At 54.3% G+C, this 16,276-nt stretch overlaps 1 protein-coding gene across 1 annotated transcript in view; it reads right to left on the bottom strand.

Annotated features, from left to right (window-relative positions):
* LOC138282479 (ras-related protein Rab-10-like) overlaps nucleotides 1-16,276 on the bottom strand; it is a 104,507-nt gene that overhangs the window by 31,612 nt on the left and 56,619 nt on the right. Inside the window, exon 4 of the mRNA XM_069220093.1 lies at nucleotides 1,985-2,074. Coding sequence (XP_069076194.1) covers nucleotides 1,985-2,074 — 90 coding nt within the window. The remainder of the gene's footprint in view (nucleotides 1-1,984; nucleotides 2,075-16,276) is intronic.

Here is a 16,276-nt window from a genome sequence, read left to right on the forward strand (position 1 = left end):
GGCAGGGTGCAGTGTATTTAAAAGGTAGGACACGTACAGGTTTGTTTCACACGTCCTGATAGTGAAATACTGCTAAATTTGGTTTCCACTATTGCAAGGTCTATTTCTCCCATAGGGTAACATGGGGATTGTCTTTAAATATCTTTTAAGTGTAATTTCCCATTGGAAGCAGATCGAGATATTGAGTTTGGGGTCTCTGAACTCACAATTTAAAAATACATCTTTTGTTGAAGTTGGTTTCTGAGTTGTAGGTTTGAAATTGTCATTTTAGAAAGTGGGTATTTTCTTGCTTAACTATTCTGTCCTTCTGCCTGTTTGTGGAACACACGTCTGGGTCAGGATGACAGTTGGGCTATTTGTGGATTCACTCTACACAGTCACAAAAGTGGGGCTGAGGTGTGCCTGCAATTCCTGATGGGTCTTCCTGAGCTAGAGCAGTGGGAGGAGCTATCACTTGCACCTGAATAGTGCTGTGCCTGTCCTCACACAAAGCAGTCTTCAACCCCCAGGAGTGTGTCTGGGCAAGGAAAGAGAAAGGCAGGGTCTTGTGCACTACAAAGACTTATCTTTGAAGTCTGCCTACTTCAAAGACGGACATGGGTATAAGTACTGGACCTCTGACCCCACATACGTGGAACACTTCTGGATTGAGGACATTCTGCCAGAAAGAAGAGCTGGATGCTGTAGGAGGGACTGCCACTCTACCTGTTGCTTTGTTGTGCTGGCCTACTGCTTGATGCTTCTGTCCTGGAAGTGAAAGGACTGGACGTGGCTTTCTACATCCTGCTTTTCAAGGTTCTCCAAGGGCTGGAGTTGAGCATACCTCCTGCTAAGAAGTTTTAGGGCTTCATTTGCCAGCACCTGGGCTCCGCTGCTGAGAGCCCTGTCCTGCCAAGTGGTGCCAAACTCCAGTGTGGGCCCTTAAATAAGGTTTTTGGTGCTACAAGAAGGAAATCTACGCATTGACTCACTGTGTCATTCTGAACTGACACATCACTGAAAGGATTCAATGCTATGCTGCTGCCCGCACCTGAGCATGGGCCCCACTTGATGCAACAACTACAGTTTTCCACACAGGAAGTTTCGAGCACCGCATCACCGTAGTCCTTGATGCACTGCCCTGACTCCAATGCAGTGCCTGCTTCATCACGGTGAGATCCACAAATCGCAGTTTCGCTTCTGACGCATCGTCCCTGGGTGCCATTTACTTTATCGACACCGCACCGCAGTACGGAACCAATGCTTCATGTTGCAAACAATGCATCACCTCCCCTGCCGCAGTAAGGAACTGCTGCATCAACTCCCCAGTCTAGCAGTAAGAAACAGACGCATCACATCCCCTGCAGCAGTAAGGAAGCAGTGCCTCTCTGACTCTTTCGAAGCATCACCTCCTCTGCGGTCCCATCATATTTGTTTTTGACACATCTCAGGTACTTTGCCTCAGTCAAGCACTTCAATGATTTTAAGGAATTACAATTTCATTCAACCTTTTAAAAGTGATATCTTTGCACGCGGATGTTGGATTTTTGAAGTTCTGGTCTTGTTTTACTCAGATAAATATTGGCTATTTTTCTGAACTGGTATTGAGTAATTTTGTGGTGTTTTCACTGTTGCTGTGTGTGTGTACAAATACTTTACACATTGCCTCTGAGATAAGCCTGGCTGCTTGAGGCAAGCTACCAATGGGGTGAGAGAAGGGGCTATCTTAGCTGTGTGGCTACCTTACCCTGACTAGAGTGAGGGTCCCTACTTGGACAGGGTGCAAACCACTACCAACTAGACACCCCATTTCTTAGAAATCCTAACAATTAATACTTGCAGCAGGTAAGAAACCCATTCAGCTCTTCAGAATAAAATTACAGTAGCTAGACAGAGACAATAATTTGTAGTTATAAAGGCATATTCTTAGTAAGAAACTTGAATAAGGTAGGGTTGTAAACTAATTAATACTTTGGAAATTTCATAAGGCATCTCAAATACATACCCTTTCTCCTTTTTCTTTTTGTATAACTCGTTTGTGTTCTTTATCACATTTGTTTCCTAGGAGTATTATTTCAACCTCATCACCTGCTTTCTATAAATAAATGAAGAAGGAAAGAGACAGCATGTGAAACAATTGTCCTAATGGAGAGTACATACTGTTTTACATCACTTTGTTATTCAGGACATTTTTAATTTGCAGAAATCATGCAGAGGTTAATGCTATAAAACATTGGCCCTCATTCTGACGCCGCCCGCCAAAGTCCCGCCGTCAGGTTACCGTTCCGCGGTCGAAAGACCGCAGCGGTAATTCTGACATTCCCGCTGGGCTGGCGGGCGGCCGCCTTCAGGCCGCCCGCCAGCCCAGCGGGAAAGAGGCTTCCACGATGAAGCCGGCTCGGAATCGAGCCGGCGGAGTGGAAGCTGTGCGACGGGTGCAGTTGCACCCGTCGCGTATTTCACTGTCTGCGCAGCAGATAGTGAAATACATTTAGGGGCCCTCTTACGGGGGCCCCTGCAGTGCCCATGCCAGTGGCATGGGCACTGCAGAGGCCCCCAGGGGCCCCGCGACCCCCCCTACCGCCATCCGGTTCCCGGCGGGCGGACCGCCGGGAACTGGATGGCGGTAGGGGGGGTCGGAATCCCCTCGGCGGCGCAGCTAGCTGCGCCGCCTTGGAGGATTCCAATGGGCGGCGGTACACTGGCGGGAGACCGCCAGTGTTGCCGGTCCGACCGCGGCTTTACCGCCGTGGTCGGAATGCCCATTGGAGCACCGCCGGCCTGTCGGCGGTGCTCCCGCGGTCCTCCAACCCGGCGGTCATGGACCGCTAGAGTTGGAATGACCACCATTATGTTTAACATGCTGTAGACCCATGTTCAGGTGACTATGGCAACCAAAAGAAACACTGACTGCTGACATGATCCTCAAAGTAATTTGAGTGCAGAAGTTCAATTAACACATGCAAAAAGAGTTTGTAAGAGTGTAAAGCCATGTTTGTGTTTCAAGAAACAAGGTTTTACAAAGATTTATGCAAATGTATTTTTATGTGAGTAAACTGGAAATTGTAGTTGTTTTCCAAGACTGTGTCTAGAACCTTGTGAGGGCCGCACATTCCTAGGCAATAGCCAGGAAACCTTTACAAGTTTACGTCAAGTGAAGGAGAAAGCGTATCAGAGTAATTTTCCTACTTTTTGTGAATTTAGGTCAATATTAGCAGGGAGTCAGGCATTATGACTCCATAGTTAAGGTTGTAACCTATGTTCCATAAATAGTAAAAGATTTATTGTCATCCAGAATGATGTAGGAGACACACTCAAGCCAGGTAACCCAGTGTGGAAAATTACAGTAGTCACAGAGGTCTGTAAATGAGAGAAAGTTCAATGTCCCCTGGAATTAGCATTCAAGGTGCACAGCCTACAACTGGAAGAAGGGCTCACTTAAAGACTTTTGACTGGACAGTGACAGTGGATAGGGGTGGCTTTAGATAGAGTGCAGTAGAGTAAGCTAAGGGGGTCATTCTGACCCCCGCGGGCGGTGGTCGCCGCCCGCGTGGAGGGAGCCGCCATATGGCCGCTCCGCGGTCGAAAGACCGCGGAGGCCATTCAGGCTTTCCCGCTGGGCTGGCGGGCGACCGCCAGGAGGCCGCCCGCCAGCCCAGCGGGAAACCCCTCCCCACGAGGAAGCCGGCTCCGAATGGAGCCGGCGGAGTGGGTATGTGCGACGGGTGCAGTTTGCACCCGTCGCGTATTTCAGTGTCTGCATTGCAGACACTGAAATACACAGTGGGGCCCTCTTACGGGGGCCCCTGCAGTGCCCATGCCATTGGCATGGGCACTGCAGGGGCCCCCAGGGGCCCCGCGGCACCCCCTACCGCCATCCTGTTCCTGGCGGGCGAACCGCCAGGAACAGGATGGCGGTAGGGGGTGTCAGAATCCCCCATGGCGACGCAGCAAGCTGCGCCGCCATGGGGGATTCCAAGGGCAGCGGAAAACCGGCGGGAGACCGCCGGTTTTCCGCATCTGACCGCGGCCGAACCGCCGCGGTCAGAATGCCCTGCGGGGCACCGCCGGCCTGTCGGCGGTGCTCCCGCCGACCCTGGCCCCGGCGGTCTCAGACCGCCGGGGTCAGAATGACCCCCTAAGACACAATACACCATAAATGTTTAGCCAAGAGTTGTGTGTACACAACAGTTTCAGTAATAACACATATATAAAATACATTCACTGTATAAACAGTTCAGGTAAAACTGAAATTACACAAAACACAATACTACACAATATCAAGCGTAATAATCAATATACAGGAAAGATTCATTTGGGCCAATGATCCCGCTATGAAAATAGTTATTCTTTACTGAATTCACTGACAACAGTCAGTCAGAGTAGTTGTAAAGTATATTACAGCTATACACCTAGAAAACCTGTCTAAATGTGCAATGTTGTGAATGTGAATCCCTAATGTTCGTGAAGTTCTAATGAGTGTGAATCTTGGCACATGCACAAAATAACCTACAAGCAAAAAATCAATGTTAAAGGGCTTAGAGTGCTCCAGAACAGGCCTGAGAAAAATTATTTGATGAAAAGTAAATAGGGTGGAAACCACCCCTTGCTCAATGAATGGGGGAGGTCCGGCTAACCGTAGTTATTCTGAAAAGTTGTCAAGCTGTGAATCACAGAGGTCTAATCAAAGAGACCTTTTCTGACTTGTAGAGGCCTGTCAACCCACATTCCATAATACTAAAGAAGGAGGATTCCTTGTCATGATATCACCCATGAGCTACTCAGATTGTGCTTGTAATGTCTGCAGCAGATCCAGTTTTCATTATGTTGACACTTCCTTTCCATTCATGGCTTCCTTCCTTTTATACAAAGGTCTCCCATTAAAATGTTGACTTCACTTCATCTACTCAATTGCAAACTATGGGGGTCATTCCAACCCTGGCGGTCGGTGTTAAAGCAGCGGCTAACCCGCCAACAGGCTGGCGGTTAAAAAAATGGAATTCTGACCCTGGCGGAAACCGCCAACAGAGACCGCCACATTAACACTCCGCCCGCCACGGCGGGACAAACAAACAGCGCGGCGGTCACCGCCAACAGACAGGCGGGAGTCAATGTACCGCCCACCCTATCACAACCCACCAATCCGCCACCTTTTCCGGGGCGGTAGCCCCGCCGATAAAAACACGGCGGAAACCGACATTTCAAACGAAAAACGCTCACCTCCATACACCCCACGAGGAATCTGGACAGCATGGAACCCGAACTACACATCCTACCAGCTATTGTATTCCTGCTCCTCTACCAGGAGCACGAACGCCGGCGCAGAAGACTACGGTGAGTACTGCACCTACGACACAGGGGAGGGGGGGAGGAGAAAATATTACGGGCACACATACGGTACACACCCACCACCACCCTCACCCACTACAACACACAAATCAATGCATAGCAATACATCACTGTTACAACCCCCAAACCCCCCGGAAGAATGCAAAGAAAAAATGAAATGATCACAAACAGTCGAATATATTGTATTATTGGCATATAAAAATATCACACATTTAAAACTAATATATACATAAATATTAAAAGTCTGATACTTTTAGCAGTCATTGTCCGTGGACCACTGGGCCCAAATCACATGGGCAAGGCCCACACAGGATACCTGACACCAACGGAGAGAACACTGCAGGGGCATCAGATAGAAAAACTACAGGCACCTCAGGGGGAAGGTAAGGGGGGGCACCTCAGCCACATGAGTACACGACGCCAGATCCACGAAGGGCCTCCATGCCCACTGTACCATCCTGGGGAGTGCAAAGCCACAGTCTCTCAAGTCCATACAGTGGGTGGTTTGCCCACTGTACCATCCTGGGGAGTGCAAACCCACAGTCTCTCAAGTCCATACAGTGGGTGGTTTGCCCACTGTACCATCCTGGGGAGTGCAAACCCACAGTCTCTCAAGTCCATACAGTGGGTGGTTTGCCCACTGTACCATCCTGGGGAGTGCAAAGCCACAGTCTCTCAAGTGGATGACAGTCTCCACTGGTTCTGGAGGGGGACTGGTGCCCAGAGTGCTTCGTGCAGCCCTGCCCGACACAGATGCGGCACTGCCCCTTCCGCCAATGGGCCAGCAGTGCTTGAGCTGAAGGGCCCAGTTCAGCGGTGCTTGAGATGAAGGGCCCAGTGCAGCGGTGCTTGAGATGAAGGGCCCAGCGGAGAGGTGCTTGAGATGAAGGGCCCAGCGGAGCGGTGCTTGAGACGCCGGTGCCCAGCGGAGCGGTGCTTGAGATGAAGGGCCCAGTGCAGCGGTGCTTGAGATGACGGGCCCAGTGCAGCGGTGCTTGAGATGAAGGGCCCAGTGCAGCGGTGCTTGAGATGAATGGCCCAGTGCAGCGGTGCTTGAGATGAAGGGCCCAGTGCAGCGGTGCTTGAGATGAAGGGCCCAGTTCAGCGGTGCTTGAGACGGCGGTGCCCAGCGGAGCGGTGCTTGAGATGAAGGGCCCAGCGGAGCGGTGCTTGAGACGGCGGTGCCCTGTTCAGCGGTGCATGAGACGGCGGTGCCCAGCGGAGCGGTGCTTGAGATGAAGGGCCCAGTTCAGCGTTGCTTGAGATGGCGGTGCCCAGCAGAGCGGTGCTTGAAATAAAGGGGCCCAGTGCAGCGGTGCTTGAGATGAAGGGCCCAGTGCAGCGGTGCTTGAGATGAAGGGCCCAGTGCAGCGGTGCTTGAGATGAAGGGCCCTGTTCAGCGGTGCTTGAGATGAAGGGCCCAGCGGAGCGGTGCTTAAGATGAAGGGCCCAGCGGAGCGGTGCTTGAGACGGCGGTGCCCTGTTCAGCGGTACATGAGACAGCGGTGCCCAGCGGAGCGGTGCTTGAGATGAAGGGCCCTGTTCAGCGGTGCTTGAGATGAAGGGCCCAGCGGAGCGGTGCTTGAGATGAAGGGCCCAGCGGAGCGGTGCTTGAGACGGCGGTGCCCTGTTCAGCGGTGCATGAGACGGCGGTGCCCAGCGGATTGGTGCTTGAGATGAAGGGCCCAGTTCAGCGGTGCTTGAGACGGCGGTGCCCAGCGGAGCGGTGCTTGAGATGAAGGGCCCAGTGCAGCGGTAGTTGAGATGAAGGGCCCAGTGCAGCGGTGCTTGAGATGAAGGGCCCAGCGGAGCGGTGCTTGAGATGAAGGGCCCAGTACAGCGGTGCTTGAGATGAAGGGCCCAGTACAGCGGTGCTTGAGATGAAGGGCCCAGTGCAGCGGTGCTTGAGATGAAGGGCCCAGTTCAGCGGTGCTTGAGACGGCGGTGCCCAGCGGAGCGGTGCTTAAGATGAAGGGCCCTGTTCAGCGGTGCTTGAGATGAAGGGCCCTGTTCAGCGGTGCTTGAGATGAAGGGCCCTGTTCAGCGGTGCTTGAGATGAAGGGCCCAGCGGAGCGGTGCTTGAGATGAAGGGCCCAGCGGAGCGGTGCTTGAGATGAAGGGCCCAGTGGAGCGGTGCTTGAGATGAAGGGCCCAGCGGAGCGATGCTTGAGATGAAAGGCCCAGCGGAGCGGTGCTTGAGACGGCGGTGCCCTGTTCAGCGGTGCATGAGACAGCGGTGCCCAGCAGAGCGGTGCTTGAGATGAAGGGCCCAGTTCAGCGGTGCTTGAGACGGCGGTGCCCAGCGGAGCGGTGCTTGAGATGAAGGGCCCAGCGGAGCGGTGCTTGAGATGAAGGGCCCAGTGCAGCGGTGCTTGAGATGAAGGGCCCAGTGCAGCGGTGCTTGAGATGAAGGGCCCAGCGGAGCGGTGCTTGAGATGAAGGGCCCAGTGCAGCAGTGCTTGAGATGAACGGCCCAGTGCAGCGGTGCTTGAGATGAAGGGCCCAGTGCAGCGGTGCTTGAGATGAAGGGCCCAGTGCAGCGGTGCTTGAGATGAAGGGCCCAGCGGAGCGGTGCTTGAGATGAAGGGCCCAGTGCAGCGGTGCTTGAGATGAACGGCCCAGTGCAGCGGTGCTTGAGATGAAGGGCCCAGTGCAGCGGTGCTTGAGATGAAGGGCCCAGTTCAGCGGTGCTGGAGACGGCGGTGCCCAGCGGAGCGGTGCTTGAGATGAAGGGCCCTGTTCAGCAGTGCTTGAGATGAAGGGCCCAGCAGAGCGGTGCTTGAGATGAAGGGCCCAGCGGAGCGGTGCTTGAGATGAAGGGCCCAGCGGAGCGGTGCTTGAGATGAAGGGCCCAGTAGAGCGGTGCTTGAGATGAAGGGCCCAGCGGAGCGGTGCTTGAGATGAAGGGCCCAGCGGAGCGGTGCTTGAGACGGCGGTGCCCTGTTCAGCGGTGCATGAGACGGCGGTGCCCAGCGGAGCGGTGCTTGAGATGAAGGGCCCAGTTCAGCGGTGCTTGAGACGGCAGTGCCCAGCGGAGCGGTGCTTGAGATGAAGGGCCCAGTTCAGCGGTGCTTGCCCTGTTCAGCAGTGCTTGCCTTGGCGGTCCTTGCCAAGTTCAGTGGTGCTTGCCTTGGCGGTCCTTGCCCTGTTCAGCGGTCCTTGCCTTGCCTTGGCGGTCCTTGCCCTGTTCAGCGGTGCTTGCCTTGGCAGTCCTTTCCATGTTCAGCGGTGCTTGCCCTGTTCAGCGGTGCTTGCCCTGTTCAGCGGTGCTTGCCTTGGCGGTCCTTGCCCTGTTCAGCGGTGCTTGCCTTGGCAGTCCTTGCCATGTTCAGCGGTGCTTGAGTTGGCACTCCTTCATTGCCCAGCTGGGCTGTGGCTGGCGCTCCTTCATTGCCCAGCTGGGCTGTGGTGGCGCTCCTTCATTGCCCAGCTGGGTTGTGGCTGGCGGGGCCCTCCTGGGCAGCTGGGCTGTGGCTGGCGGGGCCCTCCTGGGCTGCCGTACCGGGCCTCTGGGTGTCCTCCTGCACACCTGGGATGGGGCTGGTGGGGCCCTCCTGGCCAGCTGACCTGCTGCCGGACTTGTCGTGCGTGCTGCCCTTCCCACCCTTCCCTGGTCGTCTGTGGCCCTTTCCCACCTTTGGCGGTGTGCCAGGTGGCACCCCACTTCCAACCGGAGCCAGGGTAGGGATTTTGGTCCCTGGTGTCCTTGGCCTCTCGCGCCGGGCACTGGTTATCTTTGGGTGTTTTTCCGGGAGTGGGCTGGCAGTGCCTTGGCTCCTAGCAGAACTAGCTGCCCTTGAGGGTGGGGGACTCCACAGTCCTTGGACAACAGTCTTGATCGGTCCTGGTTTGGTGGTGGCTGAGGTGCTGATTGCAGTCTTATGAGATGGACGGGGTGGGGGAGTTGTTGGAAAGAGGTCAAGTTTGGAAAGGAAAATCAATTTGGAAAGAGAGGGACGGCTAGGTGTAGTGGATATGGGAGTGGAGGAAGAGGATGTGGTTGTAAGAGTGTGAAGTCTGGTGTCTTTGGGTGCAGGTGCTTGGGCTGGAGGCTGTCGTGAGGTGGATGGCTGTTGGGTGGGTGGCTGCCTGTGTTTGTGTGGTTTGGAAGAGGGGGTGACAGACACATTGGGAGAGGACACAGGGGACGTGTAAATGGTAGTGGGGGTGGTGACTGCACATGTGCGGAGTGTTCTGGTGGGTGTGCTGGTGATGGACGTAGTGGCTGAAGATGTTGTGCATGCAAGTGTGAGTGGAGACGTCACAGGGAGGGAGGAGGGAGACGAGGAGGAGGGGGACACAGTGGAGGCAGTGGGTGTTGGTGTGTCTGCATGTGGATGTTGCTTGTGTGAATGCTTGTGTGATGTGTGGTGCTTATGTCTGGATGAGCTTCCCTTGGGTGTTGAGGTGTGTGCAGGCTGGTCTGTAGGTGTGTCTGGGATAGGCAGAGGTACAGGGGATTGGGTCTGGGTGGAGGAAGTTGGAGGGGGGAGGCTAGAGACAGGGACAATTGCTGCCGTCAGTGCTGAGGCCAGAGCGTTGAACGATCGCTGATGGGCAGCCTGACCCGAATGAATGCCCTCCAGGTATGCATTACTCCGGTGCACCTCCCTTTCTACACCCTGGATGGCATTCAAAAGGGTAGACTGCCCAACAATGATGGTCCTCAGGAGGTCAATGACCTCCTCACTGAGGGCAGCAGGGGTGACAGGGGCAGGGCCTGAGGTGCCTGGGGCGAAGGAGATGCCCCCCTTCCTGGGTGAGCGGGCACGGGGCAAACGCTGAGGGGCTGCTGGGAGGGCGGTGCTGGTGCGCTAGGTGGCGGCTGTACCTGTTGTTGCGGGGGGCACGGATGTTGCCGCCACCACAAGGGAGCTCCCTTCAGAGGACGAGTCGCTGCCACTGACATCAGCACAAGTCCCCGCTGTGGAGCTCCCCTCGCCCTCCATCCCACTGGTGTACTCAGAGTCCGTTGCATGGCCCTCCAGGGCCATGTGGGATGCGCTCCCTCGTGCTCCGATGCCACTTCTCCTCCGCCTGATGATGCTAATGCACACATGAACAGGAAGACCACAAAAAAGGGGGGGGGGGAGAGAAAGAAAGACATGTTGAGTGCTTGGATTACCGCTACCGTTGGCAGAGAGAACAGACACAGAAGTCCCCTGCACTACGCTGCGCACTTGGGGTCCACTACTCAATCAGTGGGACATGGCCTACAAGCCTATGGACGACAACTGCACACATAGATGACACAGGGCCATGAATAGCTGTACTTGGCACCCTACAGAGGTGGGGGCGGGGGCACAGGGCCATGCCTTACGGAGGGGCCTAGCCTACAGAAATCGCCCTGGCATAGAGATACCCACAGCCCACCTCCCCCACCCAGACACCTCCACTGCGCGCAAAGTCACCAGAATGAGAGGGTACTCACTCCCTTGTGTCTGCTGTGATGTCCTCACGCGCCCATCCAAATCGGGGTAAGCCACCGCCAGGATCCGGGACATCAGGGGGGTCAATTGACGACTGGCACCCCTCCTACGTTGGGAGGCCATCCCCAGCAGAGCCATCTTTCATCCACCCGACTCAACCCAGGCATTGCCCACAAAGCATGGTCCCAGTGTACTTACCTGTTGGTCTGGAGGACCGTAGAGTAGCGCATACTGGGGGAGGACCCCATCCACGAGTTTCTCCAATTCTTTAGAAGTGAAGGCAGGGGCCCTTTCCCCAGTCGCAGCAGCCATTGTCTCTTCCATACCGAGGTCACAGCAGCACTTGCAGTGTAGGTCCTCTCCTGTGGAAGATCAGGTATCGAGTGATTAAGTAGATAGAAAATGGCGGTCACGCCCGCGGCGGTGCGTACCGCGGCGGTGCGTACCGCGACCGCCAGCGCACATCGTCATTGGCTCGTGAAACCCATAGGGTTCTATGTTAACCAATGCGGCTTTGCGCCGAGGTCTTCGACCGCCTACCGCCACGGTGTGCCACGCCAGCGCATTTACCTCACATCCCATTGTCACACTTCACAGGTCAGGCAGCCGCCATTTCAAGGGCCCACATGGCTTAATTTCTACTGCGTCACAGATACCTAGGCCTTTCCTCAACACTCATACAAACCATTCAATGCATAGTGAATCGTGTTGTGTGCAAGCTGTGGGAACGTACCTGTGGGTTGATTGACTCTGTGCTCGCTGTTGTCTTTCCTAGGCACCGTCCACTGGGCAATGCGAGGAGATGGAGGAATCTTCCCGTGTACAGACCGCTGGTGGACCTGTCAACAATGGAGGTAAGACATGTCATACTGACATACAGGCTTGACCGAGCCACTATTCATGAACTGTGTGCCCAGCTGGAGGCAGACCTGATGTCACCTATCCGCCAACCCACAGGGGTCCCCCCTCTAGTGCAGGTGCTGTCAGTACTCCATTTCTTAGCAAATGGGTCATTTCAAACAACAGTGGCCATATCATCAGGGATGTCTCAACCTATGTTTTCCAAGGTGTTGTCCAGAGTGTTGTCTGCCCTGCTGAAACACATGCGGAGCTACATCGTTTTCCCTGAGGTGGGGGATTTGCCTACAGTGAAGGTTGATTTCTATGCCCTTGGACATATCCCCAACATCATAGGTGCCATTGATGGGACACATGTGGCTTTGGTACCCCCCAGCAGGAGTGAACAGGTGTACAGGAACAGGAAAAGTTATAATTCGATGAATGTACAGATGGTCTGTTTGGCAGACCAGTACATCTCCCATGTTAATGCCAAGTTCCCTGGCTCAGTGCATGACGCCTACATCCTGCGGAATAGCAGCATCCCGTATGTGATGGGTCAACTCCAGAGGCACCGGGTGTGGCTATTAGGGGACTCTGGTTACCCCAACCTGTCCTGGCTACTGACCCCAGTGAGGAATCCCAGGACTAGGGCAGAGGAACGCTACAATGAGGCCCATGGGCGGACTAGGAGGGTGATCGAACGCACCTTTGGCGTCCTGAAGGCCAGGTTCAGGTGCCTCCATATGACAGGTGGATCCCTAATGTACTCACCAAAGAAGGTGTGCCAGATCATCGTGGCCTGCTGTATGCTTCACAACCTGGCTTTGCGCCGCCAGGTGCCTTTTCTGCAGGAGGATGGTCCAGATGGTGGTGTTGTAGCAGCTGTGGAGCCTGTGGAAAGTGAAGAAGAGGAAGCCGAAGAGGACGACATAGACAACAGGAACACAGTAATAGAGCAATATTTTCAGTGACACACAGGTAAGAGTACACACCGGCATATTACATTTACTTAAAGACTCCTACCTCTCTACTGTCTGACTTTTTCCCCCAGTGTATGGTAACTGTGTTGTGACTTTCCCTTCCGTTTTCAGAGCTGTGGGCCCCACTGCGTGACATCTGCTTTGTTTCCCCATGGACTACAGCTGTGTGACAGCGGTTTGTTGGCATCACAATGTGAATAACAATTTTGGCACTGTCATGTCTAATACATTTGTTAAAATCACAGACAGACTCCAGATCGTTTATGTGCAATAAGTGTGTTTATTCAAGTGCTCTAATTTGGATGGGTGGTTGCAAATCGGTGAGGGGTGATGGTGGAGGATTGTCCATGGCAGAGTCCAGACTATCAGGTACACAGGTGCATTGTCCAAATGCCTGTGGGAAGTGGAGCAGGGGCAGTTTAAGGTTGGACACGGTGACAATGTGGGACAGTGGGATGACATTCAGGGTGGTATCCTTTACTGGCGGGGGTCTTGACATGTTACTCTGTCTTCTTCCTGGATCTCAGGGCCCGCTTGCGGGGTGGTTCTCCTTCTGCAGGGGGTGGGGTTCTGGTGGCCTGTTGGTCTGGTGTCGGGGCCTCCTGTCCACTAGCGCCGGCGGAGGTGGTAGCCAGTTCTTGGTCCATGCTAGTGTCAGGGGCCCTTTGAGGTGCCACAGTGGTCCGCAATGTGGTGATTAACTCATTCAGGGCCACTACGATGGTACCCATGGCGGAACTGATGTTTCTTAGTTCCTCCCTGAACCCCATATACTGTTGCTCCTGCAGAAGCTGGATTTCCTGAAAACTGGCCAGGACCGTCGCCATCGTCTCCTGGGAGCGGTGGTATGCTCCCATGATGGAGGAGAGGGCCTCGTGGAGAGTGGGTTCCCTTGGCCTGTCCCCCCCCTGTCGCGCAGCAGCCCTCCCAGTTCCCCTGTTTCCCTGGACCTCCGTCCCCTGGACCGTGTGCCCACTACCACTGCCCCCAGGTCCCTGTTGTTGTTGGGGTGGTGGGTTAGCCTGGGTTCCCTGTAGTGGTGGACACACCGCTGATTGACGTGTCCTGGGGACAGAGGTATGGGCCCGCTGGGTGGGTGCTGTGCTGGTGTTCCCAGAGGGGGGAAGGTCTGCTGTGGCCTGTGCCTGTCTGAGGGGAACCGACTGTCCCGAGGTCCCCGATGGACCGGGCTGGTCATCTAGATCCAGGGAGACAGAGCTGCTGTCATCACTGTGGGCCTCTTCTGGGGGTGGAGTGGACATTTGTGGACCCTCCTGTGCGGTGACCTGCCGTTCGGGTCCTGCAGGGGTATAAAAGTATGGTTATTTGTAGGAAGTTGGCTCTGTATGCACTATTTCAAAGTAAGGAATAGTATGCACAGAGTCCAAGGGTTCCCCTTAGAGGTAAGATAGTGGCAAAAAGAGATAATACTAATGCTCTATTTTGTGGTAATGTGGTCGAGCAGTAGGCTTATCAAAGGAGTAGTGTTAAGCATTTGTTGTACATACACACAGGCAATAAATAAGGAACACACACTCAGAGACAATTCCAAGCCAATAGGTTTTGTTATAGAAAAATATATTTTCTTAGTTTATTTTAAGAACCACAGGTTCAAATTCTACATGTAATATCTCATTTGAAAGGTATTGCAGGTAAGTACTTTAGGAACTTTGAATAATTACAATAGCATATATACTTTTTACATAAAACACATTTAGCTGTTTTAAAAGTGGACACAGTGCAATTTTCACAGTTCCAGGGGGAGGTAAAGTAATGTTAGTTTTTGCAGGTAAGTAAACCACCTGCGGGGTTAAGATTGGGGTCCAAGGTAGCCCACCGTTGGGGGTTCAGAGCAACCCCAAAGTCACCACACCAGCAGCTCAGGGCCGGTCAGGTGCAGAGTTCAAAGTGGTGCCCAAAACGCATAGGCTTCAATGGAGAGAAGGGGTTGCCCCGGTTCCGGTCTGCCAGCAGGTAAGTACCCGCGTCTTCGGAGGGCAGACCAGGGGGGTTTTGTAGGGCACCGGGGGGGACACAAGTCCACACAGAAAGTACACCCTCAGCAGCGCGGGGCGGCCGGGGGCAGTGTGCAAACAAGCGTCGGGTTCTCAATAGGATTCAATGAGAGACCAAGGGGTCTCTTCAGCGATGCAGGCAGGCAAGGGGGGGGCTCCTCGGGGTAGCCACCACCTGGGCAAGGGAGAGGGCCTCCTGGGGGTCACTCCTGCACTGGAGTTCCGATCCTTCAGGTGCTGGGGGCTGCGGGTGCAGGGTCTTTTCCAGCCGTCGGGATTTTAGAGTCAGGCAGTCGCTGTCAGGGGGAGCCTGGGGATTCCCTCTGCAGGCGTCGCTGTGGGGGCTCAGCGGGGGACAACTTTGGTTACTCACAGTCTCGGAGTCGCCGGAGGGCCCTCCCTGAGGTGTTGGTTCTCCACCAGTCGAGTCGGGGTCGCCGGGTGCAGTGTTGCAAGTCTCACGCTTCTTGCGGGGATTGCAGGGGTCTTTAAATCTGCTCCTCTGGATACAAAGTTGCAGTCTTTGTTGAACAGGGCCGCTGTTCTCGGGAGTTTCTTGGTCTCTTGGAAGCAGGGCAGTCCTCTGAGGATTCAGAGGTCGCTGGTCCTGGAGAAAGCGTCGCTGGAGCAGGTTTCTTTAGAAGGCAGGAGACAGGCTGGTAGGACTGGGGCCAAAGCAGTTGGTGTCTTCTTTCTTCTTCTGCAGGGGTTTTCAGCTCAGCAGTCTTCTTCTTCTGTAAGTTGCAGGAATCTAAATTCTTATGTTCAGGGGAGCCCTTAAATACTAAATTTAAGGGCGTGTTTAGGTCTGGGGGGTTAGTAGCCAATGGCTACTAGCCCTGAGGGTGGGTACACCCTCTTTGTGCCTCCTCCCAAGGGGAGGGGGTCACATTCCTATCCCTATTGGGGGAATCCTCCATCTGCAAGATGGAGGATTTCTAAAAGTTAGAGTCACTTCAGCTCAGGACACCTTAGGGGCTGTCCTGACTGGCCAGTGACTCCTCCTTGTTATTCTCATTATCTCCTCTGGCCTTGTCGCCAAAAGTGGGGCTGTGGCCGGAGGGGGCGGGCAACTCCACTAGCTGGAGTGCCCTGTTGTGCTGGAACAAAGGGGGTAAGCCTTTGAGGCTCACCGCCAGGTGTTACAGCTCCTGCCTGGGGGAGGTGATAGCATCTCCACCCAGTGCAGGCTTTGTTACTGGCCACAGAGTGACAAAGGCACTCTCCCCTTGTGGCCAGCAACATGTCTCGAGTGTGGCAGGCTGCTAGAACCAGTCAGCCTACACGGGTAGTTGGTTTAAGTTTCAGGGGGCACTTCTAAGGTGCCCTCTGGGGTGTAGTTTACAATAAAATGTACACTGGCATCAGTGTGCCTTTATTGTGCTGAGAAGTTTGATACCAAACTTCCCAGTTTTCAGTGTAGCCATTATGGTGCTGTGGAGTTCGTGTTTGACAGACTCCCAGACCATATACTCTTATGGCTACCCTGCACTTACAATGTCTAAGGTTTGACTTAGACGCTGTAGGGGCACAGTGCTCATGCACTGGTGCCCTCACCTATGGTATAGTGCACCCTGCCTCAGGGCTGTAAGGCCTACTAGAGGGGTAACTTATCTATACTGCATAGGCAGTGTGAGTTTGGCATGGCACCCTGAGGGGAGTGCCATGTCGACTTACTCGTTTT

This window comes from Pleurodeles waltl, chromosome 2_2, assembly GCF_031143425.1.
Source record: "Pleurodeles waltl isolate 20211129_DDA chromosome 2_2, aPleWal1.hap1.20221129, whole genome shotgun sequence".
NCBI classification, from domain to species: domain Eukaryota; kingdom Metazoa; phylum Chordata; class Amphibia; order Caudata; family Salamandridae; genus Pleurodeles; species Pleurodeles waltl.